Source organism: Uranotaenia lowii, chromosome 3 (genome assembly GCF_029784155.1).
Source record: "Uranotaenia lowii strain MFRU-FL chromosome 3, ASM2978415v1, whole genome shotgun sequence".
Taxonomy (NCBI): Eukaryota; Metazoa; Arthropoda; class Insecta; order Diptera; family Culicidae; genus Uranotaenia; species Uranotaenia lowii.
This window is the reverse complement of record NC_073693.1, coordinates 213,240,798-213,268,604: the sequence shown is the minus strand read 5'-3', so window position 1 is coordinate 213,268,604 and position 27,807 is coordinate 213,240,798. Positions and strand designations below refer to the sequence as shown.

Below are 27,807 nucleotides of genomic sequence, written 5' to 3'. Positions count from 1 at the left end.
CGAATTTCTATGTCTAATGAAAAACAAATGGCAATACTTTTTGTTCACTTCTATACGCTTCGATCTACCCTCAAGATTTCGATTTTTGAACCTTCTCTCCGCTGGAATTTGATTTTATAAAGAGACATCAGGGAAACACATCGAAGGGTTACATCTAGTTGTTGAGTTCTTAGCTTCTGCAGGTCTTTTTTGTTTGTTCATTTGGTTCTCCAATGTTCAGCTATGGTTATACTAAGCCTTTTTGCGGTTCAGTGCTACATTTTGAGGGTGTCCTACTGCTTTGTACTTTTGCCATTTTTTTGTTCTTTTTTTATAATCTCCTCATTGAAAGGTAACTACACGGAAAATGGCCTTCGCATGCTAGTTTTGATTGCAAAGCAATAACATTCATTAGGGTAGTTGCAAGCTAGCTCAAGCAAACCTAGATCGAAAATAAAGTGAAGGCTTTTTGTATCTCTACGACAACTATCAACTTGAAATTCTATGGGAGACTCCGATTGCTTTCAACCTAATAATCTGAAAGCATGCCATCATCTCCAAATCGATACGGCTGTAAAGTTTCAATCTTTTTTAACTTTTTTTTTGTTTGTTTAATACACACACCTAGTTCACAGATCTTTTACAGGTTTAGTTTTAAACTTTTCGAAAATTGGTCCTGGCTCACCGAAAGTTGCGCAGAAAGGTTTCTTGTAGCTGAAAACAAACTCCAACTGGGAACCAAAATTCGAGCGTCGAAGAAGTTTCTTCGATCAAAAGACGTGTCATTTAGGTCAACAAATTCTCGGAATGATCACCGTGTGACGCTTATAGCTGTAATTACCAAATTAATTTAGTCTTTTTCCACGATTGACACTGACACCGTCACCATTTATCATAAATTTTGTCAGATTTTTAAGGGGATTTAAATTCCTTCCAGGAAATTATCCGTTACGCCTTCAGACAAAATTCGTCGTAGCTCTCGCAACTCAAAGTAAAATGGCGCAAAATTTTGGCAGAAGTATTAGTGTCAGTGGCCAATCAGACCAAACCTGATAATGACAATCTAAAAGCACCACATGGCTTAGCATTTCGGTTTTTTTGATATTAGATTTGAACGTATCATATTTTCAAAACATTTATTTCTCACGCTATGCATATTGATAAAAAAACTGCACAGTCTGTAGCTAATTTGGTTTAACTTATTCTCACAAAACTGAGCGTTTTCATAATACAATGGCACAGCTACTTTTTTGATTGCTGGTTCATAATGGGTTAACATTTTGGTGTGCTAGAATCGCTCGGTAAATACTGACAGCCTTAATTTAAACGCCTTTGTGTATGCAACGCCACATTTTGGCAGTACAATCGTACAACATTTCAGAACGAAAAAAAAAAAGTGAGGATCAGCTCGATCCTTCGTTCCATACCGAAAATTAATTGTTGAAAAAATCATCAAAAACCTCACTGAGTTCAAACTTTCGGCGAGCAAAATTTTGTTTATATAATCTAGGTAGTGAAAACGGGTTGATTTTATTTTTCGAAATTTTGATTTTACTGTCATATCCGAAGAAAAAAAATCACATTGCTGCTGACCTAAATAATTACTTAGGTGCATGATCGGCTGGAGTTCCTGCAGAACGGACGATTCCGATAAAACAAATTTCGAAACTTACCAGTAGAATTAATGATTAAGCTTAACTCATAATAAATAGCTCTACGTGTGTAATGACAAACAAACCGTTGAATGAATGTCGAAATATAATGTTTAATATAAAAATACCAAAAACAAAAAATGAGCTCTAATCCTTATCAATTGAGTGTGAACAAATCCATTGAAACAAAAACAAAATAATTGAGTTACAACACTCAAGGAAAATGAAAACTACATCTCAAATTGCGAATACAATTGAGCGATCTGCAATTAAAACCTATGCTTAGCCGATATAAAAATCATCTCAAATACCGAAACCTACCACTTACTTCAACCTTCCAGTAAAACAAGTTCGACAGCCTGATTTTAACCTGATGCCTTCTCCCAACTCGTGCTTAGTTCCGTTATAAAACTTCCCTTTTTTTAATTTCATTATTAATTCCGATAATTTTGTGCAACTAGCAAAGAAATTGTACATCCAAATTTCGCAGCCTTAAACACAGTCGCTTTTTTTTTGTTGTTGTTGTGGTTCTAAATATCCGCTTTGTTTTATAGTTTCTGATGTTTGTGTTGGTTTTGTTTTTTTTGTAATCCGTCGCGTTTTTTAAACGGGTTCCATTTTGTTTTTTTTTGTGATTTTCTGGCTCTTTTTGTTTTAGTCTTAGTTATTGATTAAGAAGATTTTATCTCAGCAATCTTCGCGCTAGCCGTTGAAAAGTGGTTTTGTTTCTGTTGTTGTTTTGACAAGGAATTTCTCTAATTACAGTTGTTGATGACATCTGTTACTTGTTTTTGTTTTGTGTTAAGCTGTGTTTGTATTTTTTTTTTGAATTGGTTTATTCTCTCGACTAGGGCATTTGTCTATCGTATTAAAATTGGCCACCATAAATTGTATAGAAATATTTAACTACACTTGGGTGATTTCATTTGTTTTTTTTTATCTGTCAGTAGCTTACAACGGAGTTACATAATATAATGATATGTTTTCAGTTTTTCTCATTTTCGATTACTTTTAAGGTGTTTTATTTGCATCTCTTAAGATTTAGGATGTTTTCTTTTTTTTCTTCTTCTTCTTTGGATTTAGGTAATCTAACATTAACTATTGGTTTTCCTATATTTGCAACGATCATCTACAATTCCATTCAACCGACGCGCTCATTAATTTTTGCGTTGCAATGTTCACTTTTGTTTTGTTTTTAACTTCTTGGATCTTTTCTTCTTTATATATTAGTGTCGTGTGTTAAAATAGAGAGTTTTGGTTTTTTTTATTTTTGAATCGTATTATTAAAGTAAACGAGTGTGATTGTTAGAATTAGATGCTGGGCATTTTTCAATCCCAAGTATATAAAGGATTTTTTGTGTAGCTATTCTTCTGCAATTAGCTTCTATAATAGCTCATTTCTCAAGATAATTTCTCGATTTAATGTCTAATTGTCTCTAGCAGCTGTGTATTTTTTTTATAAGTTGATTTATAAAACTCTCATTATTTGAACTTAAGTAACTTTCACTGGTGTAGTTAAAGCGAAATTCGTCATCACAAGTTATAACAGGAAATACTTCGATTATTGTATGAGTTTGTAAATTATCAATGATATCACCTTTTGTTTACATAATTTTACAGTAGAAAATCATGAAACTAAACTGTGTGTACATTAATAGGTTTTCTTTTTTTTTCTTTTACTACAGAGCATAGTGTTCGCTTGAAACAATCAACTGTGGACATAATTTTTCTGAATACAGTGTATTATTGTTCTTTTTTCAGTTATTGGTAGTAGTAGCGTTAGTATTAGTGTAGTAGTATTAGTTTTAATGTAATTTTTTGTTTTACTTTATTTCAACTGACCTAAGTGTTTTTTTTATAAGAAAAGCATAACAAACGAAAACTATAAATTTTATATTTTGAGAAGCGTGGAGAAAATTAATGTGACTGTTAGAAATATGAACGGCCGATGAGAAGTCGTGCTGCTCTCGCAAGGTTCGCTAGGCGCTGGAGTTACTTGTAGATTAGCTGGAAGTATTAGGAAGGTAAATCTGTTAGACATAGATACTTATATTATTTTTGAAAAGACAACACCGAAAATGAATTTTTTTCATAAGTTTTAATTGTCTATATAGCTCGACAAAAAATTAAACAAATCATAACTTAACTAAATTGTTGGCCAATTATAAAAACTACAAACATAGCTATACCTTTTTTTCACCAATAGACAAAAATCAATGTTCAAATATTTAGTATCTCGGTCATTTAAAAATATTCAAATTCTTTCATATGTCATATATCCACAGGACTCATAAGGTATAGAACTAGTATCATTCAAATAAATATAACTAAACAAGTCAACGAATCAATTAATCGGCCTTTGATTACAATCTTATTACCTACTTGAGGAAGTGAGGTTTATTTAGATGCAACAGAATGTTCCTGGCAACTCGCCTTTTGAGATGGACGAACAAAAACTAAGGCGACTAAATTAGGATAGTTTGATTTTCCGGAATCGGATCGATTCCTAGGATCGATTCCGCTGAATGGTTCCACCTAAATCCACCTAAATAGTCGAAGGATCGATCTTTGCTAGATCTATTTTTATTGTAGTTTCTGCAGGTTCGAAAAAACAAACTACAGAGCACCATCTATGCTACTGCTGCATGATGTCAATTGAATTTATTGTTTTTCAATGCCAAAAGATATGCCCCCATTCAACACCTTATAACTTTTATGTCTAATAAGATACGAAATTACGGTCTTCAACAAAGTTATTCAGCAGCAAAATATACTTTAAAGAATTTATAAATTGGCACAAAAGCCATTAACCATTATGTTGATTACAAAATATCCAATATTCTCGTACAAACTTGTAAGTTCAAGTTTACTTATGTAAACTTTACTTAAAAATTTCATAAAGAAGTTTGGAACCAAAACGAAACTTTTTAGACCCCAGGGTTTAAGAAATTAAAAAAATGACTCCAAATCAACTCAGTCTAATAAGCATATCGTCTAACCGAAATTTCAAAAATTCAATTGCATTTCAGCTTACTTCATTGAAAGATCGAATGATTTTCAAAAATGTAACCACTTACTGGAAGAACATTAGCAGAAAACTTGTTGCATATAGAGCGTTTTTCGAAAAGAGAACAACTTCCAGTAAAATCTGGGAGAAAACGTGTCGAAACAGGTTCCTAGCAGTTAGAAATAACTTATTTAAGAAGGTCGAACTAAAGCCAGATATCCTTAAAATAGTTGTAAAAAAGAACGATTGGACAAATAGTTCAAATCTGGAAAAAATTTATGCATTATTCCAAAACACACAAGGGGAAAGGGAAAGAATTCTACTTGAAATTGAATTTATCGTTGAATACCATCAGCAGCGGTCAAATCGTATAAGATGAATCAAAAGATGTTACGATCAATTTAAAATAAACTATAATAATCTTTTTGGGGTAAAAAACCTAAGTGTATCTTGAGTCAAACGTCATTTTTTATACACGCTACGATCATTAAATACAATTTGGGAGAAATGTTGATCTTTTCCTCCAGAAGGTGGTGCTGATGTTTCTAGAAAAAATGTCTATTGGTATTTATATGAAAAACGCGAAGAGTTTGGTATCTTCGTATCTACTATCTTTGATATGTGGGGGTGCGTTTAATGGAGCTTTACAACCCTATTTTTTCTTCTTTCTTCAGTGTAAGGGGGAGATGTGTAGCCTATGATTAGGTTTGCTATCATTTGTGGATGACACGACCGCACCTTAGTCAACACTGTCAGTGAGTCGACAAAAGGTCGACAAAGTTTCTCACTTCACACAGCAAAAATTATTTCCTGTAAATTTACGCAAATGTCCTGTAACAAAAAGGAGCAGGACATTTACCGTAATTTTACAGGTCGAAAAACAAATTACGTGACATTTAATTTTTAGTGTACAACTTTTTTACAGGACATTTGCTGTAATAATAAATGAATCTTCGTTAATTTTCAAGGAAAACAATTTAAAATTGCAGGTTTTGTTAATTACAGGTTGATTTATTTTAAAGGTTGCAGTTTCAGTGACACGTAATAGTCAAATTTTTTTCTGTGTATGGCGCGCTCAAAATTACGGGATATGCTGACGTCTGGTTCAGTTTACCCAAACGGCAACGGAGCTTCCTGCCTCTCTTCGCTCTACGAAGTAGTTCCACCTCCCCGTGGTGTCTGCATTACAACAGATGTACGGCCGAGAGTACAACACCTCCCCCCCCCCCCCCCCCTCACCATATAAAGATCCACGCAAACGATTATTGATTATGGATTCTCTATTGGAAAGTGACTTCATTTGGCTAAGGTGTGCTCACTGGATTGAGAAATCTTCCTAGTGCATTAGGACGTGCCGATGATTCCCCAAGCAACCAAAAGTCGCATACTTATTTAAACATGGAACTCCGGAGTTCGCATTTGGCTGAACTTAGATTTTACGGGACTTCCAGGTACCCATATCGCGTAAAAGTTACTCAGAAACTTCTATGCCATTCTAAAAGACGAAAAAAGCGATAACGGAACTTCAAAGCGCTTTTAAAAGACATCGATAAGTACTTTCTAACGAACCATCAATGAACTTTCTAGTTACTGCACAGAACCTGTTGGAGACTTTTAAGCGGAATGTCTAATATTTCTGTCTAACATTGCGTTTTGTTTACATTCGAATTATCCACAATGAAATCTAGCTTAAAAATAGCAAAGCCACCGTAGGTAAGAACGAATATACAAAAAAGTTCTCGGTATTTTTATCATCTTGTTCTTAAATTGTCTGACTTTTTACCAACCACCGCGGAAGCAGGCAGTGGTTTTCATCGAATGCAGGAAAGCCCGCGGAACGTATACGCCCAGCAGCACCTTCAAAAATGGAGAAGTTCGAGAAGGATCATCAACATCATTTTTAACCAGACCGGCACTTCTATGGAAAACAAATAGAGCTTGCAGTAAGTATTTCCGTATGTGCAACCTGCCGATTCGAACAAACAAAGTTGTATTTATTTCCTTATTCATGAAAATATCATACACATCTTTATCTGTCCCCCGATTTATTTTTTTTTGCGCATCGAAGTTTTATAACATTCTCTTAGAGGCTGAATAGCATTCTCTACAGCCAATGAAACGAACTTTAAAGTAGCTTTAAGAACTTAAATTTTGGGCTGATTAGCATTCTCTTCAGACAGAAACGAGAGCTGATTAAGCTTCTATGAAACCTTTTTAAGGGAATTCTGGTTGCTTGGGTCGTTTCTGCTTAAAGTCGTCCCGTTTTCGGTCAGGTGGCTCAGGGGGAGGCTTCCAATTGCCATGTCAAGACAAGTAACCTTTCTCCTTAGTATATTTCTCCCACCCAGACAACCAGAAGTCGTATTTTATTTTACAGATTATACCGTATAGAATGTTATTCAAACTCTTTTTCGTACCTACAATGTGCGGCCCATGTGTACCCAAGTAACCATAAGCACTAAATCTTTGCCTTTTTATAGCTATATACCAGCGTTCAAGTGCTAAATAACACTATATCAGCACATCAGGTGCAATTTTGCATCACAACAGCCCTTCGAGTGCTATGCAGCTGCATCATATTAGAATTATACACCTCTTTGAAAATGAACTAGCATTTTATCAGCTTGGAACAATGCTTTTGAAATGCAACATAGCTCTAAATCAGAATAATAAATGCTATATTTTCATTGCATTGCATTGCATTAAACTGGCATCACACAAGCTTGCTTTGATGCTTTTTTGCACTATGTAAGTACTACAGTGGCATTAGGCCAAAGCACATTAGAATTGATTGATGCTGAATTAATGCAAAATTAGGGCATCGGTTGCTAGAAATTTGATTCAAGTAGGGCTTTTTTTCAAAGATTTAACGCGAAACTAATAGGTTCACAAGCAGAGTCAATGTCAAATTTCTGAGCCTATATATCATGAGTTCGATTCCTGGTCATCTTCACCCGAAAAATAAAGAACTATCATGTAGGAAATTAAATTCGAGAGATTCCCTTAATATGCATAAGCGAATATAAACAAATAACAAATTTAGTATCATGGTAGAAAAATGAAGCCAAACAAAAATCGAAAATATATATTTTTTCCGCATGGTCGAACCACATAAGTATGCCATTTATATTTTCTCAGCATTTTTCCGCCTCACTGCTATTGCATCAACCAATGCTTATAAAGTGCATTTTTAGGGTTATACCAGTTTCTGCACTAAAGCTGCAGTAAAATTCGCCAAACCAGGCTCATAGAGCTAATATGATGCACAGAATCAAGCTCTATAGCTGACTTTAGAGCAGAATTGGTGCTAGATTTCAGTGCTTGTGGCTTGAATAGTTTTGAGTGTTTATTGTTTCCGATGTGACGTACGGGCTAGATATTTTGCCGCACTCGCAAATTGCCTGCCACACCTCCTTGCCGAAATTTTCGGTAAAAATGGCCTTCTCCGTTTCGGGAATATGCTTGTCCTTGCGTACAGTGAAGTATTGTTCCCCAGAAAGGGTTTTATAGTACAATTTCGCATACGTTGCATAGTCCATGATGATGCACCCAGAACTTTTGCAAAATATTAAATCATAGAGTTTCCGGGCTCTTGGTTTGCGCGCTTGCGGCTTGATTCGGGATTCTTTTAGGTTTTTTCTGCATCCGGTACGTCTTGAGCCCATCACGCATCACGTCAGACGCCAGATTTCTCGCCACATTCCGAATGGGAGCCGATGGTTTCTGTTTGAGTAGGCATTTCTGACCTTTTTGTCGATAGCAGGACCTACAGGACCAGATTTTCGACCACTTCTCGGTTCATCTTCAAATCTACAATGTTCACCATATTTTTTAATAGCTGTCCGCACCACTCCGACGCTCACATCCTCTTCTTTGGTCAATTTTCTCAATGAGATTCCACTCACAGTGCACGATACTTTTTCTCTTCTCCGGAGTAAGACCATGCATTATGAAATGTAATCACAAACTAAATGTTTTTTTTTATGTTATCACGTACAGAAATGTGTAAACAAAAGGACGCAGCCAGTAGAATTCGAAAAAAAAATATTCGATTCAAAATGACCATTAACATTAGGTGTGCTCTGGAACAGTCTATACTATAGATGTACCGAATAATAGAATTCGGCTAACGGTCGAAGCCAAGCCGATTTTTTTTATAGTTCGAGATCGATCGAAGATAGGACGTTTGGATTTGGACAATGAAAAAAGAACTACGAGTTCGCATTGGCATTAACGAATTTTGTAGTACAAAAACTCGAATAAATAACGACAGCAAATACACATCGATTTATCTGAAGCATTTGATCGCTTTCCTCATAGACAACCAAACTGAGACACCTAGGACGACTGAGGGGATAACAAAGAGACTTGCTTCGTACTTGAAGTCCCGCTTGGTCACAGTCAGATTAAATTCTTTCTGCTCTGTGGACTTTTTTAATAAAAAACCGGCGCACACAGGGGTCAATGCACCTAATAAGCGATCAAAATTATTTGCGGACGAACGATAAACGGTAGACATTTGATAGACGGTAGATAGACGGTAGACATATTTCTTGAAATAATCAGTTTAGAGACTTGATGTCTTCACAAAAGTTGTAGATCTTATTATTTTAAGCAACTTTGGTGAAACACCATCAAGATCACATGAAAATCATAAATGTTACGAGCATTTTAAAAATAACGAGCATTTAAACAAGTAATTTTGAGTTTTTATTTAACATATTTTTTAGTATACGATTTTCAAACTTGGTATATTACAGAAAGTTGTTCAAATTGTTTAAACACACAATTTTGTGGAACATTTTAAATACATACTTCAACTAAGAAAGGAGATTACTACAAAATATCCAAAATAATACCTTTTTCAGTAAGTTATAGCCTTAAGAGTTCGGACGAGTTCGTATAATTATTTGAGTGGGTTTTGTTGGTCAAATTATTGGCTTTCTATTGATATATAAATTTAACATTAGTTCTGGATAGATTTTCTGCAAACTAGCAATCAATAATGCGCTTTTTCCTCTAGAAACACTTTAAATTCGAAGAATAAAACCCTCTATTTTTCCTGTTTTTGGCCGTCCGAACTCTTAAGGCTATAACCTACTGAAAAAGGTATTATTTTGGATATTTTGTAGTAATCTCCTTTCTTAGTTGAAATATGTATTTAAAATGTTCCACAAAATTGTGTGTTTCAACAATTTGAACAACTTTCTGTAACATACCAAGTTTGTAAATCGTATACTAAAAAAGATTTTAAATAAAAACTCAAAATTACTTGTTAAAATGCTCGTTATTTTTAAAATGCTTGTAACTTTTTTGATTTTCATGCGATCTTCACGATGTCTTGAATAAATTTGCTTAAAATAACAAGATCTACAACTTTTGTGAAGACATCAAGTCTCTAAACTGATTATTTTGAGAAATAATTTTTTGTTTTGTTTTGTTGTTTTATTTGGGATTTTAAGCCTCTAGGGTTTATTCATCCCAGGCAAATATTTTTTTTTATCTCCCTTCCAGGTGAAAAAGTCACTTTTTTTCAATAATTTGATAGATCATCAAAAAATATAAAAATGTTGCGAAGACATCAAATGTCTACCGTTTACCGTTCGTCCGCAAATAATTTTGATCGCTTATTAGGTGCATTACCCCTGTGTGCGGCGTTCCTCAAGGCAGTCATATTGGTCCCTTAAAATATTCATGCTTTTCGTAAATGATATGTGTTAAATTTTTGACGTTTCATGAACTATTCGTCGCAGATGACCTGAAACTGTTTAATTAGAACAACCCAGCAAACATTTTTAGGTATATTTCTCAACATCTTTGTGAAACGTTCCATATACATTGTAGAATGTTCCTATAAAACTCGGAGACACGAATGCCACAAGGATGGTAAAGTGTCATCAATAAAACCTTAAAAAATTTATAAAACTCAGAAAAAATGCATTTACCTACCAAAGTGGAGGCAATATACATACATACATGTTTTCATCTTCTGTCTATGGAGCTTGCTATAGCTCAGTTGTCAAGTCAGTTGCTTCATGAGCCGATATGAGTTCGAGCCCAAGAGTAAACATCGATCACAGTTGTACCGGATAAATTTTTTAATGACTGTCCGCCAGGGATGAGAATGTCATCCAAAAGACAGTCGGGGTCGTGACAGTTGCATAACATTTTCCAATGACATTCGAAAATGTCGCAATGACATTGACGGTCATCCGAAAAAATGTTAAACGACAGGAAAAAATGTCATTCAGTTTTGCAATGACAGTCGCTCAGAAAAATGTCATCGAATTATTCAACTCGATAACATTTTTGACTTGTGACAGTCAAAGATTCTGTTGGTCCTCTGACTGTCGTAATGACATTTTTGAAATTTGGATTCCGTGACTGTCATGGAAATTTTTTAAAAATGTCATGGTTTTGACAGTCATGACATTCATTGGCCACGGTTAATCTGGCCGGTTCCAGATTCCGAAAAATCAAAATGATCAGATTTTAACTTGCGACACATCATTGGAAAGCTCTTGGCCTGTACATGATGGGAATTGATAGGAAAACTGGTTCGGGGCCATCTGGCCCTGGCCACGGCCAATCTGGCCGGTTCCGGATTCCGAAAATTCAAAATGATCAGATTTTAACTTGCGATACATCATTAGAAAGCTTTTGGCCCGTACATGATGGGAATTGATAGGAAAAGTGGGCCACGGCCAATCTGGCCGGTTCCAGATTCCGAAAAATCAAAATGATCAGATTTTAACTTGCGACACATCATTAAAAAGCTCTTGGCCTGTACATGATGGGAATTGATAGAAAAAAGTGGTTCGGGGCCATCTGGTCCTGGCCACGGCCAATCTGGCCGATTCCGAAATCCGGAAAATTAAAATGATCAGATTTTAACTTGCGACACATCATTGGAAAGCTTTTGGCCTGTACATGATGATAATTGATAGGAAAAGGGGTTCGGAGCCATCTGATCCTGGACCAAATAGCCCCGAACCACTTTTCCTATCAATTCTTATCATATACAGGCCAAGAGCTTTCCAATGATGTGTCGCAAGTTAAAATCTGATCATTTTGATTTTCCGGATTTTGGAACCGGCCAGATTGGCCGTGGCCAGGACCAGATGGCCCCGAACCACTTTTCCTATCAATTCCCATCATGTACAGGCCAAGAGCTTTCTAATGATGTGGCGCAAGTTAAAATCTGATCATTTTGATTTTCCGGATTTCAGAACCGGCCAGATTGGCCAGTCCACACGGCAAAGTCAGCAAGGAACCGTTGTGACTGTCGCGACAGTCATTTTAATAACATTTCGTTTTGATTCTGATGAATGTTACGATTACATTCTGTGACATTCAAAATGTCGCCATAACATTTGCCATTATGAATGTCATCGAAGCAACGACCGACATTCATCAGCTTATCGTAACATTTTTTCCCATGACTATGACAGTCTCGATGCAAGTTGTGACATTCATCCCAAATGTTATTTGACATTTTTTCGAAGGAATTTCTTAGCGATGACATTCACAAAATCCAAAAAGGACATGACTGCGACAGTCCGAAAACGACTGATGAATGTCGCTCTAGGCTTCAGAAAAATGTCGAATGACATTCGGACAGTTATCATCCCTGCTGTCCGCCAACTGCATCGTTGATATAAGTCGCGAATTACATAAAGATGTTAAAACGACGATAATCGAAACACAAAAAAAAACTTCTGTCTAGAGTGATAAGGACTATGAAAGTTTGAAGACGAACTTTTTATTCGTATGTACATCCAAGAACAAATGTGCAAACATTTCCGACTTTTTATCATATCCGATTTATACCGACTTTAACCTTCCAAAGCCGTTCGCAAAATATCCGTTTCGGGGAAATTTGAGTTGTAGTTTGATTTCGTTCTACTGGCTGCAAATGTTAACCGATTTTGATGATATTATATTCATTGTGTAGGTAATTAATTCTTAATACTGCACATTTCAAAATAAAGTCGGTATGTATTATCAGGTTATCAGAAACTGGTTCTGGAAAGAAAAAGTCCGAAAAATCAATTTTATTTTTAAAATATTCATCACTTCTGACAGCGTTTCTGTATTTAAGTATTTCATTGATATTTAAAATTTTTAAGAATTCATCTATCCGACAATGTATAGACTAGACATGTTGTAGTCCAATGAAAGTTTAGATCCACTATCTAAGATCTTCCGGTAGGAAAAAAATTTTACTTTGAAAAACGACATCCAATTTTGGCTTTGCTTAGCTGTATTTCATTTCCCAATAAACTGGTTTTTAAACTCGTATTTTAGTTTTTTCGCCGTTAATTTGATCATAATTTTCATGCAACATACTTGGTCTGTAAAAATTCCGAGTTCTTGAGTATATTGGAATGATGATAAAGTTGTTTGAAATGATCACTTCCGGTCATATTGACTCGAACAGCTTTGGAGGGTTAAGTTACCATTTTTACGATCTTTTACTTGTTTGGTAGGAATTGCGATAAACATTAAAATTGTTAACGACTTGAGCTATCATTTCTGATGCGGTTTCATGTTTGCTGGGGAATTCAAATGAAATTGATGTATATTGAAAATTATAACCTCTTCCTTTCCACAATCTCGGAGCGCTTGCCTGTATCGCATAAAGCGACTAACTACAGCACCAACCTGATTCCACCAGAAACTACAAAGTTAAGGTAAGATGTACTAACGAAGTGGATACGGAGGGTACGATGCGTGCATTGTGGAAATCTGCAGGTTCAATCACCTTGAATAATAAATCTCTTGCTTTAGAAGTTGTAATGGAAGGAGTACTTAATTGACGGAGAATATCCACGGAATACAGTGTCTCCCGAAGTCGGGCAAGTCATTTGAGTCTGTGTAGGACGACGTTTTTTTCGAGAATAATCCGAATCATATTACGATTGGTGCTAATCTAGAGCAATCATACCAGCATAGCTCGATCGGCACACGACGGACAAAAACTGCATTATCGCGAGGATAAGTTAGACAAGTAGAGAAGCCATAAAAAAGTAGGAATGTACAAATTCTTCCAGTTGGGGAGAGAGTTCAGTTCCATGAAAGTTGATCATAAAATTGAAAGAGTGAACATTTCCAGATATAGCCTGATGGTGGTCGCATCAAAGCCCGGATCAGAAAGGACCGATATGGGTTCGTGAGTCTTCGAAACATCTGGCGGTCACGCCATATCTCTCTACGTACGAAAATGTAAAACTTCAACTCAGCTTTTTCAAGATGGACATCCCAGAAAATACAGGCTCAGACCCCTACGAAAGTTCGAACTGTTGACGTGAACCTTGATTGGTATCAAGTGAACATGTTGGTATAGATAGTAAGCAGTAGAAATCTTTTATTTTGGCCCCTAAGCGGCGCTCCAATTATTTCAAATAAATAATCAATGAACCACAAAAACCACATTACGTTCTTTCAAGTCTATCCATGAACACTTTGTAAAAGTGGTCGATTTAGAGAATTGCTATGAAATTTATTAAGATATTTTTTTAAAGATACAACATACCCATTTTTATAGCCAAAAGTGAAAAAATAATTAAAGTTAACTTAAACATCAAAAGAATTTCAAACAGATCTTTGTGAGCAATTTTTCCGGCTGCATTAAACTATTCTAAGGAGACTTACAGGTAGCTGCTACTAGTTGTGGCAGGTATTTCTTCCAGAATGCACACTGCCGCAATCTCGGACCCCGTCCCACGAACGACGTGTTCAGTCCCAGCTCCAAGTAGTGTCGGCCATGTGCGGTGTGCTTCGGCCACTCCGGAAGGCTGTTGGTTGGTGGACTCTGGTTGGGATTTCTACAACAGAAGAAAATCGTTTACATCAGATCAAAGGATTTATTTTTGTTACCTTACCCAGTTTTGGCAAAAGTTGACCAGTATCGCATAATTTTCCGGCTGAAGTCCTTTTCCTCGTCCTGGTAACCTAGCGAGGGATTTAATGGCTCTCCGAAAACGTAGTTGATTTCATCACCGTGCATCACACCGGTCCATCTTGGCCACGGATTACCTTTGCTCCGGTGTGTGTACAAATACATGAATACGTTGTTACCTTCCTCGGCGTATCGCTGGGCAAATTCGTTTACATTGCATGTGAAATGGTAGTCTCCAACCATTTTGTCCAGAGCATCTCGATTACTGTTAGGATTATCCGGTTCTATCCAGTCTGTGTATTCGAACACAATCGCTTGTCTTGCAGCACCATTAACGTACGGGTTGAGTTCACGGACTGCCTGTAGGAACTCTTCGCGAGTAACAGTAACGCCTTCCTCTTTCCGTAACAGTTCAGTTAGATAATAAATTATGAAGTAGTATCCCTCTTCGGAGTTGCTGCCTGTGAGGATTTCCGTTTTCTTGAATCTGCCGCTGGCTAGCGATCGTTGAGGAGTTTCGTCCAAGAAAGCACCATCTACGACGGGTACGAAGGGAAACTCGCAGATGCCTAGCGTTCCCCATTCGTTATCAACCAGTACGTTTGGATCTTTTGAGCGGAGACATTCTACTGTATCGCTGAGCTTAGTTGCGTCATGCGGACAGTTCACTGCCTCAGCAAGCCGGAGAGCTCTGTGTGTAAAATAATGAGGATGAATATTAAACATGATGGAACAAACAACGATCAAGGACCATTACCTGAGTGTAGCTTCTTCACGTGATACCAAGGCCCATGGAGCAGTCGGTGATCCACTCTGTAAGATTGCCCTCTGGAAGAGATCCCGTGAAAGGGCTGATAGCAGATGTAGCGACACGGAGACTGCTCCAGCACTTTCCCCGAACAGAGTTACTCGAGAAGGATCTCCACCGAATCGATGAATATTGTCGCGAACCCATCTGTAGAAGTAGATATGAAACTCAACTATCTTAGATTTTGTATGTAAATGAATCATAAAATCTTACCGAAGGGCCAGATTCTGATCGAACAGTCCGGCATTACCCGGAGCTTCCGGTGTACCGAGAAACAGGAATCCAAGACTGGCCACCCGATACTGGAGAGATACAACGATTACGTTTTCCTCCGAAGCGAGCGTACGGTGATCATAGACATCCAGTGTAGCAGTCCCCGAGTAGAATCCACCTCCAAAAATCCACAGCATGACGGCAGCATTCTTTGGCCTCGGCCGCGGCACAACCACGTTAATGTAGAGACAGTCTTCCGATAGGGGAGTATTGGGGTTCCACATGGTGGCTCCAGGGAAATCGCCGAACACGGTGTCGACAATCTGAACGCAGGAATTCGGCGGCTTGGTTGCATTTAGGACTCCGGCCCATTTCTCAACCGGTCGAGGGTGTCGAAATCTTAGTGGTCCAAGCGGTGGTTGCGCATAGGGAATGCCCATCCAGGCGTCGACCTTTTTGCCGCTGGGAGCTTCTACTGTGACGCCTCGAACTTTTCCCTTGTCTGTAGTAATCACTAACGGATCATTATCCGTCGAATCTGTGGTTGAAATAAAAGAACATGTAATTGCTGTCCTTTCGTTTCTCGTCATCCAAAAATTCCTCACCTGAGTTCGATTCTCTTCTAGTTAGACCCCGCCTCCGCGTCGTAGTGCTACTGTGAACATGCTCCCGTTCAAGCGTTCCTAGCTCGGCATCTACAATTCGAACAGAATCTCCATGACCTATATATGGTGTAAAAAATGCATCTGAAAGATTGAACCACAATACACTGATTTAAGAAAACAACAACCAACAAGGAATCAATCGAAAAATGGCATTCAGTAAATGGTTTAAAGTTTTTTTTTTGTTTGAGGGGGTTCGTTGGGTTTGGCAGCCTAAAGCGGATCCATGCCGGGTGTAGCGCGTTGGTAGAGAATGTATCTGGACAAAGTATTCGTCAAGAGGAAATATCCCCACGTGTTTATTTATAGGTAGCATTTCTTTTACTTTGTAGATAAAAACAGTAATGGAAAAAATAAAGCACGCATTAATTCTTTAAATCTTCAATCGCTTGAATCTTTTGTAGTTTAAGCACAGATGAGGTTGAAGTATGGAACATAAGGTTTCCAGATTTTTTTTAAGTACGTATTCAGGCCGGACAAATCCGGGCATTTTTTTTTATAAATATTTGGCAATATCCGGGAATTTAATTTCAAAATTGACGTCCGAAAATCCGGGCAATATCCGGGCAAATTTTAAGAACCCAGAACCTGCTTAGGAAAAATCAAGAAAAAAAAAATTGAAAAAGAAACTTTTAACAAAACTTATTGACAGATTTTAAATTGTATATTAGGCTTCCAAAAAACCTTTCATGATTATTTCTATGAAACTTGCTCAAAAAATTTCGTTTTGGAGGCATGAATCAAAAATTTTAACATCCAAATATGTTTTATTTTAAATGTTAAATAAAGTGAATAAATCCGGTATTTTTTCAATGAAATCCGTGCAACCGGACCGGGCCGGACTGTTTCCAAATTTTGTAAAGTATCCGGGCAAAACAGGGCAATCTGGCGACCTTAATTTAATATCAACTCAGTGTAATCAGTGAATCGCAGTTTTCTCAAAAGCTTTCGACTGGTGATATTATTTGGTCTAGAAATTGTACACAGTGAGCGAAATAAGAATAGTACCACTATGTGTTTTTCTTCTACAATTTGTTTTGAATTGTTTAACAGATAAATCAAGCATAAGTTTACTTTTTTTGGACGTTGCAATTGGCGTTGAGGACCGAAAATATGAAAAAAGGGTGCGAAATAAGAATGTTTGTGTTTTTTCAACAAAAAGAAGATTATTTCTAGAAATTTAGTGTGTTTAGGTAAATAACGATGCGTCAACGAATCATTTGAATAGATAACTGCATTTTAAGGAGTTATCAAGATTTCCAAAGGATTTCAAAGGTTTTTAAAGGTTTTCGAAGGTTTTAAAAGGGGGTTTTAAGATATGCTCCTCTAGCGCTAAGGAAATTGAAATTTGAGCTATCTTGCATTTTTACCTAATTTTGCCCATTTTCGAACATCTGGGATTAATTCAGGTGAGCTGGATGATTTTGGTCAAGAAATAAGGTACCAAGTACTGTGACCGTCTGGAAATTCTAAGATCACAAAATCAAAAAATTAGAATTTCATCATGGCCTCTTAAAGGGAATTCCTTGGACCGATAATCATAATAATTTTATACTTTCCGATGGAGCTTGATAGACCAGATGACTAGCAGTATTTTTGGTATGATTTGAAATTAAAGTGGAAGTTGAGATTAACAGGAATTTTGGCGGTGGTATATTCTGGTACTGGTAATTTTTTTTTTGCAAATCCGGAAAAGCTTTCTGCAGCGTGAACTCCAACAAAACTGTGTTGGAAAACTACCTCAAAATGATCAATATGGGTCTAAACAAACCTGGAAAATCAATATTAAGATTTAATTTGGTTTTAACTGTAAGATAGGGCTGCCATCTATGACTTGAAACTGGAAAAAGTAAGTTTTTTTTCTGATTCTAAATTAATCCAGAATATTTGTTTCATCATTTCACGTCATTTTAATGATGAAAGTAAGTAGTATGGTAATAAATTACAGCTCAAATATCAAATTTCTTAGTTCTAGAACAGCATCTCTTAAAACCCCCTTTTAAAACCTTTGGAATTATAAAAACCTGCAATCGATCTGTCAAACTTGGATTTTTTGTTGTTTTGTGAGTTTTTTTCGCTTCAAGTGAAGACTGTTTTTCAACAATGACGGTGTTGCAAGGTAAATTCTATTTGACAAATGATTTTTCAATATATACGATTGACATTGTTTTCCTCCACATTCCAGCGATGGAGCGATTAAACCAAGGGTCAGATGGAGGCTGAAATATTCAAGCCTTGACACACAGCAGAATCCCGCTGCAGGAAGAATATTGATTTTTTGTAATTTTAATATGTCAGTAAATTACACCTTAGAATAATAAACACAATTTCGATTTAAGCATAGCTTGAGAACCATTGAAATTTGAAATAAAATTAGAATCCAAATATTTCTGTTTTTTTTTAAAGCAATTGCTGATTTCCAGCACTTTAAGATTGCTGATTTTCCAGCAACTGAGTATTGCTGGAAAACCAGCGGGACAAAAACCAGCTGATTTCCAGCAATTTAAAATTTGCTGCGTAGATGCATTATTATTCACTTTTACACAGTAAATTTCTTTTTTTTTAAATTATTTACAATTTCAGACAGATGTCCATTTTTGGTTTGCTTCGCTGTATCTACACAGTAAATTTTTGCCTCGTTTTCCAGCCACAAAAATATGCTGGAAACGTCCACCAATCCAGATTTTTGCTGAAAAGCAGCTAACATGATTCGTTTTGCTGACTTTTTCTGCACTTGCTCTTTTTTGCTAGAAATTTTCCAGCAATTGATCCGTATTGCTAGAAAACCATCAAATGATCTGCCAGCTTCGGAACTTCGTTAATTTTGAGAGTAAACATTGTGTGATCCAAAAATAAAGAGCTTGAAGTTTGATGTTGTCCAATAGAGAAAAAAAACTCTTAAAGCAAATCATTCGGTAAGTAGATTGTTTAGGGGGCATCCATAAATAACGTAACGCTCCTAGGGGGGGGGGAGGGAGTAAGCTCGAGCGTTACGAATTGTGACATAGGTGAGGGGGGGGGGTATGCTCATCGTTAGGTAACGATTTTTTCCTTAAAAATTTTAGTTAAATTGCAGCTTTTTAGATGTCATGCAATTTTTGCAGAATAATTAGCAAACCAAAATCAGCCTAAAATTTGAAGCTTCAACAAGATTGAAAAAGGTTTATAACCTTTCCTCTTTAAAGATTCTGAGATAGACTCCATAAAATATGCGTTGGATATCTGTGAAACAACCGTTGGAAAGCCGAATATTAGGTGCATTTACCCCCAAGAACTCAATCCAATCTTAGAACGGAAATTTGACATTTTTTTCTCAATTGATTTTAAAAAAATGCAATTTTGGTTATTCCCACGAATATTACTAAGTGGAGTATTTTTTGCATAACAAGTTATGCTCCTGGAACAAAACAAGGTAGATCATCAGTTATCAAGCACAGAGTAACTATAGTAATAAGACAAATAATTTATTTTATCAGAGAGTTATCATCAATGAGTACTAAGCAGCGATTTAGATAGATATTAATTCCGTTTTTAAGAACGTTAAGAAAAATTATGTTAAAATCTTTTTTCAACTTCGAAAAACAGTATTTGAAAACATGAGAAGACAGGGGGGGGGGTAATTGTCAGCGTTACGTAATTTTCATAGGGGGGTACGTCGAAGCGTTACGATTTGTGACATACGGGGTGGAGGGGGTCATAAAAGAGCATTTTTTGCGTTACGTAAATTATGGATGCCGCCTTAGCATGAATTTGATAAGAAAGCTGACAATGTGTTTCATATTTTAAGACTATTTCAACTTAGAAAATTCTGCTCGGATAGTCGCTGAAAGATTCAGGAAGAGCATGGTTAATTTTTTGTGCAACTTAAATTTGGTTTAATATTCATCATTAAAACCAAAATATTTATACCAAAGCATGGAAAAAAATTTACTTTAAAAAATGTGAATAAAAAGCAATATTTATAAAAAGAATTCAATATGAACAGACCATTTGTAGGTTTCAATACAATCTATTTTTCCAGTAATTGAGTTAGCTGGTCTATCCAGCAATCTTTACTGCTGAAAATTTGACTGGAAAACCAGTGGTGAAAAATGATGAAAAAGTGTATAAACAGCGAAAAAATTCAATATCTTCCCTCCTACACGAAACAAATTTATGAAAAAGTACCTTACTTTAGTGAAAATGACCGGAGAATCGATTGGACGTAGGTTAAGACGCCGCACGAGCTAACGAACGGAGTTATAGTGCCTTTTTAACCTCTAATTCCTCAATATTTTGTAAACAATTCAGAAAAAGAGTAATTTAGACTTGAAAATTTTGAACACAAATAGACCTACCTTATGTGATTTTTTCTGATGAATCCAATGGAGGCTGTTTGAGCCACCGCACGCTTCGAAAAATGGAGTAATAGCTGTTTTACCCTCAATTCTATTACATTTTTCAACAGTTTAAGAAAAAAAAATTAACAAAATAGGACGTACCTTGTGTGATCTTTTCCAAGGAACCCAACGAAGCCTATTTGAGCCACAACACGCATTGGAAACAGGAGTTATGGCTGTTTGATCCTCAATTTCCACACATTTTTCAATTAGTTAGAAAATTGAGGGTTAAACGGCCATAACTCTAGATTAAAATACGTGCGGTGGCTAAAATAGGATTCGTTGGGCTCCTTGGAAAAAAATCACATAAGATACGTCCCATTTTGTTGAGATTTTTCTAGTCCGATCATGCTTTTATTCTGAAATATTAGAAAAATGTAGGGGAATTGAGGGTAAAAACAACCATTGCCCAATTTTCCAAAGCGTGTGGTAGCTCAAACCTCGAAAAACATCGCATGAGATAAGTCTCATTTGGTTCACAATTTTCAAGTACTAACATGCTTTTTCTGAACTATTTGAAAAATGTATGACAATTAAGGGTAAAAACAGCCATAGCTCATGATTCCAATGCGTGTGGTAACTCAAATAGGCTTCGTTGGATTCCTCGGGAAAAATCACACAAGATACTCAGATTTGGTTTAAAGCTTTCAAATTCGAGCGTGCTTTTTTCTGAACAATTGGAAAAATATTGGAAAATTAAGGGTAAAAACAGCCTTAACTCCATTTTCCGAAGCGTTCGGTGGCTCAAACTGCCTCCATTCGATTGCTCGGAAAAAATCACACAAGATACGTCCCATTTTTTTTCAAAAATTTTGAGTCCGAACGTGCGTTTTTCTGAAATAAATGAAAAATATAAGGGAATTGAGGGTAAAACAGCCATAACAGCCATTTCAAGGATGATAAGCTCGTTCTTCGTGGTAGAGACACCAGTGGATTCTCTCTCATCTCGTACAATATAACGATGGCTTTGAATCTGAAGGAAAAAGCGATGAAACCTTCTACTTGGCCACTTGGACTTGTTTTCCGTGGATTCAAGTCGCTTACTGCTCCTTGTAGGGTTTTTTGGAAACCCCCGTCGAAGGCGTCCGACCCAGTTCCGGATATATCCTTTTCCAGCAGGAACACGGATTCATCGACTCTTCCACAATAAACTCCTCAACGGCAACATTTGTGCAACGCACTGTTTCGCAGTCCCTCGTAAGTCTTCTTGCGCCTGCTTTACCAGAGCAAATTGAATCAAACAACGACCATCGCATACAATATTGTCAGTCCGATATTCTGATTCACTATCAAAACGTCCGTGGTATCCGAACAATAACGAACAGTCTTCTACTAGCACTGCAAAGAAGTGACTACGGCATTGTAGTACTTACGGAAACTTGGCTTCACTCGAATATAAGCAGTTCTGAATTTGCCTATACTATAACTAAAGTCTGCTTCATTTAATATTGGAACAAATTCTTTTGCTCATTGTGGCGCTCCTAGTGGACGGATTTGGAAACTTTTTTCACCCACGTGTCGGGAAATTCATTACCTTTCACCATGTATTTATGTTATAACACCAAACGATAGCATTTTGTAAACAACCGCCATGGAAGCCGAACGGAGAGATCAAATTGTGCACAGTTTTTTTGAAAATCCATTGTTGTCGGCATCGAAGCTAGCTAAACAGCTTAAAATGCCCAGAAATACCGTATGGCGTGTTATCAAGCAGTACAAGGAAACATTGACGACGGCTCGGAAGCCGCATTCGAAGCGTCGGAGTGGAACTGTCGACCGGAAACTGCGTGGGAAAGTCATCAAGGCCGTCAAGAGAAATCCCAATCTTTCAGACCGCGATTTGGCCAATAAGTTCCAGGCCGCTCACAGTACGGTGCGACGAATTCGTCTCCGGGAAGGAATAAGGTCATTCCGAGCCAGCAAACAGCCAAATCGGACGCTGAAGCAGAACAATGTGGCCAGAATCCGTGCTCGAAAGCTGTACGACCAAGTGCTGACCAAGTTCGACGGATGTAAAGTCTGCTTCATTTAATATTGGAACACAAACAATTGCGTGTAGTTCAGTCATTTATTAACGAATTCATAATTTGTTTTTCATACAAATGTAGCATTTTCTTTACTCTTTCATAAAAAAAATTAAAAAAATAATTCATTGCTGTTTCGAAGAAATTCTCGTACTCGTACTCGTAAGAAAACTGTGCACAATTTGATCTCTCCGTTCGGCTTCCATGGCGGTTGTTTACAAAATGCTATCGTTTGGTGTTATGACATAAATACATGGTGAAAGGTAATGAATTTCTCGACACGTGGGTGAAAAAAGTTTCCAAATCCGTCCACTAGGAGCGCCACAATGAGCAAAAGAATTTGTTCCAATATTAAATGAAGCAGACTTTATACCGTTATCCGTTGTGACCGTAATTTAGAAACCAGTGCGTGATTTGAATCGTGGTGGTGGCGTCCTAATTGCCGTTAAAAATTAACTGAATTGCAAGTCCGTCACTTTAGAGAACTGCAACAGACTTGAACAAGCAGTTGTCCGTATTGCGCATGATCGTCAAGTTTTATTTTTGGATGTCATTTATTAACGTCCTTACAGTAATCCTGTTCTCTACGAGTTAAATGCTGACTCAATCTAGAAAATTTTTGATATGGCTTCTGATCGTGATATTGTGGTCGTCATGGGGGACTACAACTTATCAAATCTCTCATGGACTTATGAAGAAGATCTTGATGCCTTTTTACCGAACAATACTTCGACCGAATCCGAAAATATCCTGGTTGAAAAAATTCTGTGTTCTTGACTACATCAAATAAATGATAATTTGAACGCCAACGGCAGACTGCTCGACCTTGCTTTGGTAAGCGACACAAGTTCGCTTGACGTTTTCAGCTCGCCAACATCGATTTTAAAAATTGACACACACCACCCACCGTTTATTTTAAAACTTGACAATCGCACTGCACGCTGCACTACCAAACGAGTTGCACTACAACACCAGTACGACTTCCAAAATTGTAACTACGATGACCTAATCAACGCTCTCGTTTCAATTGACTGGACAACAATCCAAACAATTTCAAACGTCAATAACTGTGTCTCCTGTTTTTACGAGTAAATTTATGCAACCTTGGATACAGTTGTACCAAGAATAGCTCCTAAAATTGGATCTTACAATCGCAAGCCATGGTGGAATCCGCATCTCCGGCTATTACGTAACCGTTTAAGGAAAGCAAGAAGACGTTTCTTCCGAACGAGATCTAACGAAGATAGGTCAGCTCTATTAGATGTTTAAAAAAACTACGAACTCGCTCAGGATTACTTTGTTGAATACCCCATCAAACATTTAACTAGGTATATCGCGGAAACAACAGGAATATAGAAACGCTTATAACAGAAAGAATAATCGTATTAAACTTACTAAAGTAGCATATAGCTACAAAAGTGGAGGCGATATAGCGATAATGACTAGATTAAAAAAGGGATTTACGATTTCATTACGTCTACAACAAGCAAATATACAATCATGAACAATTCGATGCAAACGAAAAAAAAAAATGGATCTGGCCGAGAATCGAACTCCGATCTTCCAAGTCAGCTCGCCAGCACCTTATCCACAAGGCCAACTCGTAAATTGCTTGATAGTCAAGCTAATATGACTAGAGAGATGTTGAAGTTTCATCTCGAACATTTTGTTCGAAACGAGAAGAGAGGAAGAGACCCGATTGAGTGTCAATTTAAGTCCCGCCCATTTGTCGTAAATCTGAACAAATTGATGCTTTTTGACTACATATTTACGATCCATTATTATTATTAAGTTATTATTTGCTCGATTAGAAATGTTTTGCGGAAGCAGTCGTAAATGTATCATGAAAAATCACTCAGAACAAACATTTGTACGGTAAGCACGAGCAATCTCAATTTAAACGACTTATGTTGTCATTTCTATTACGATTTCATGTTAGCTGGGACGTAAACCGCACTTAAAGCGAGCTTCAAACGAATCCCGCTGCTTTTTGGTCATTTATCCGTAACCGAAAAAACTCCTGCAGGATCCCAGTTGATATGACATTCTCCGGCAAGACAGCAGAAACGTTTACCGACTCCGCAAAACTGTTTGCTGAATTCTTCCAGTCAGTTTTCCTGAATGATGATGGACTCACTTCGGCTGTATCACTGGAATCTTTATCGTCATATAACATCCGTGTACCTGCTCTTACACTTTCTGATGTTGACGTCTATAATGCCCTTATAGCAGTGAACGTTTCGAAAGGACCAGGACCTGACAATTTGCCACCGGTGTTCGAAAAAAACTGTGCCTCCGCAATAGCGCTACCTCTAACAAGGATTTTTAATACGTCCCTGTCATCTAGAGTTTTCCCGCAGGCATGGAAAATAGCATCGATCACACTTGTGCATAAAAGTGACTACCGTCCGATTTCAATCCTTAACTGTTTTGCGAAAGTACTTGAATCTTTAGTGTACGATGCTATATACCCGTCCATAGCTCAGTTAATTGATAGTTCTCAACATGGATTCATGAAAAAACGTTCAACAACCTCAAACCTGATGGCATTTACAAATTTTGTGGTACCAGAACTCGAAAAACGTCAGCAAGCGTACACTGTATCGATTTCTCCTAAGCTTTTGACCGCGTTTCTCACAAATTGGTAATAGACAAACTTGGACTGGATAACAAAGTGGCTTGCCTCGTATTTGAACTCCCGTTTGGCCTATGTTAAAGTCAACCCCTTTTGCTCTTCGAAGTTTTTGATACCATCCGATGTTCCCCAAGGCAGTCATCTAGGACCGTTAATATTCACACTGTTCGTTAACGATTTGTGTGACATGTTGACGTCGCATAAACTTTTTTTATGCAGACGACCTAAAGCTTTTCCGACAAATTACATCACCGCTAGACTGCATCATGTTGCAGAATGATCTCGACGTTGTTATGAGATGCTGCGGTTTGAATGGAATGTTGGTGAACGTCAAAAAGTGCAAAACAATGAGTTTATCAAGAACCCGTAACGTGCATCAGTATATTTAACTACACAATGGGTGATACCGTTCTCGAAACTGTTGATACAATAAAGGACCTCGGTGTTACCTTCGATAGACGGTTGAGATTTCACACGCATATCACTACAATAACCGCCAAGACTTACGCTATGCTTGGTTTCCTCCGTCGCAACACAATCCATTTCAACGACGTGTATGCACTCAAAACACTTTATTGTTCGATCGTCAGAAGTATACTTGAATACGCAGCTTCAGTATGGGCCACATTCCAACTGACTTTGAGTCAATCTCTCGAAGGTGTCCAGCGAGCGTTTGTTCGGTTTGCTCTTCGGAAACTTAACTGGAATCCCGAAGTCAGGACTCCCTATGAACATCGATGTAACCTGATTCATCTTGAAACGCTATCCCGTAGAAGGAAGTTCCTGAAGTGTTTATTCACATTCGACTTACTGAGCGGCAATATTGAAAACAACGATCTCCTGGATTGCATAAATTTGTATGCTCCTACACGCCCGCTGAGGAATCAAATGCTTCTTTAGATTCCATCTCATCGAACCACGTATGGCTACTACAATCCAATAGACACATGTAACCTTTATTTTAACGAGTGTATTAGAATTTTTGATTTTGGTATGTCTAAGCAATCATTTCAAAATAGGTTAAGGCATCTCTTAGAACAATAAGTCTGTGCGAAACAATATTTTTTCGAAGGCTAATAAATAAATAAAAAACTCCATTTTCAATTAGTTTTTTTCTGGATTGTTTATAAAATACAGGGAAATTACGGGTTTAAGATGCACTATAGTTCGTTAGCTCGTGCGGCATCTGAAACTATGTCCAATCGATTTTCCGGAAATTTTCTACACAGGAAAGTAGGGGAGAGTATGGTATCGTGGGCCATGGGGAAACGTGGGCCACTTTTAATATCTCAGATGTGTGTTGAGATAAATATCTCAAACCAACTGTCATCGCCGTCGCTTTGTGTGAGCATATATTTCTATATGTTGTTGACTGAAATACGCATCATATGCTTCTTTTATTTACCAAGCTAAAAAAAGAAAAATTTACTTGAATAATTAAAAAAACACCCGCTAATTTCTTCGATGAGGAACCTAAAGTGCATAACAAAAATATGCTCATACGCTTATGATCTTAGTTTTGTCATGATCTTTCACGTGGAAAAGGAATTTTTGATGAAACATCAATCAGTTACACAAACGCAACCAATTTGAAAATCATAGCTTGTGGGGAATCGTGGGCCACATATCTTGAACCACCTATATTTTTATGTTTTTATACACATTCAGAACTTAAAATACGTTTTTCCTATCTGTAAAGTTTTCTTATGCCAAATGAAGAGTTAGGAAAAATATTTTGTCCAAGTTATATAAAATGTTTGTTACTTTGATTTATCGGCCTAGCGGTGAAAAGTGATGTCCTTTTTAGTAGGGACATCTAAAGATTATGAAATTTTTTTTTTTTTTTTTTTTTTTATATAGATGGATAGAAGGTTAGAAGAAATGAAAGATGGTGAAAATGAGCGGGTAGAATTTGTCTAGAAGCATTACCATCACATACCAAATTTTTGTTCCACACGAGCCTACTACTATGAAGTGGTAGATACAGATAGAGTTGCATCTACCACCACACATTAGTAGGCTTAGCGTGGTCCGCCCCACAAGCGAGAACTTGTAGTGCGGACGAACTACAAGTTCGTCCGCACTACAAGTTCTCGCTTGTGGGGCGGACCACGCTAAGCCTACTAATGTGTGGTGGTAGATGCAACTCTATCTGTATCTACCACTTCATAGTAGTAGGCTCGTGAGGAACAAAAATTTGGTATGTGATGGTAATGCTTCTAGACAAATTCTACCCGCTCATTTTCACCATCTTTCATTTCTTCTAACCTTCTATCCATCTATATATAAAAAAAAAAAAAAAAATTTCATAATCTTTAGATGTCCCTACTAAAAAGGACATCACTTTTCACCGCTAGGCCGATAAATCAAAGTAACAAACAAAAATTACGGTGGTTAATCTCTTCATAAAAAAAAAAAAAAAAAAAAAAGTTATATAAAATTTTTGCCAAAACGTTCGCGAGCCAGGTTTTGGAATTTATGCGATCATACACAGCTCTCTTTTTTATTTCATCATCTGAAATTGCTTTAAAATAACGAAATGAATTA

General features: G+C 37.0%; 1 protein-coding gene across 5 annotated transcripts in view; it reads right to left on the bottom strand.

Moving 5' to 3' along the window:
• Window positions 1-151: 151 nt before the first annotated feature.
• Window positions 152-27,807, bottom strand: part of LOC129751905 (acetylcholinesterase) — a 417,996-nt gene continuing 390,340 nt past the window's right edge. For 4 of the 5 annotated variants that reach the window (XM_055747675.1, XM_055747672.1, XM_055747673.1 and 1 more), the window contains exons 3-8: window positions 16,166-16,306; window positions 15,561-16,098; window positions 15,297-15,494; window positions 14,523-15,230; window positions 14,293-14,465; window positions 152-3,638 (exon numbers count right to left, since the gene is read on the bottom strand). In XM_055747675.1, coding sequence (XP_055603650.1) covers window positions 3,523-3,638; window positions 14,293-14,465; window positions 14,523-15,230; window positions 15,297-15,494; window positions 15,561-16,098; window positions 16,166-16,306 — 1,874 coding nt within the window. In that variant the 3' untranslated portion in view covers window positions 152-3,522. The remainder of the gene's footprint in view (window positions 3,639-14,292; window positions 14,466-14,522; window positions 15,231-15,296; window positions 15,495-15,560; window positions 16,099-16,165; window positions 16,307-27,807) is intronic. The other variant, XM_055747676.1, reaches the window with a different exon arrangement.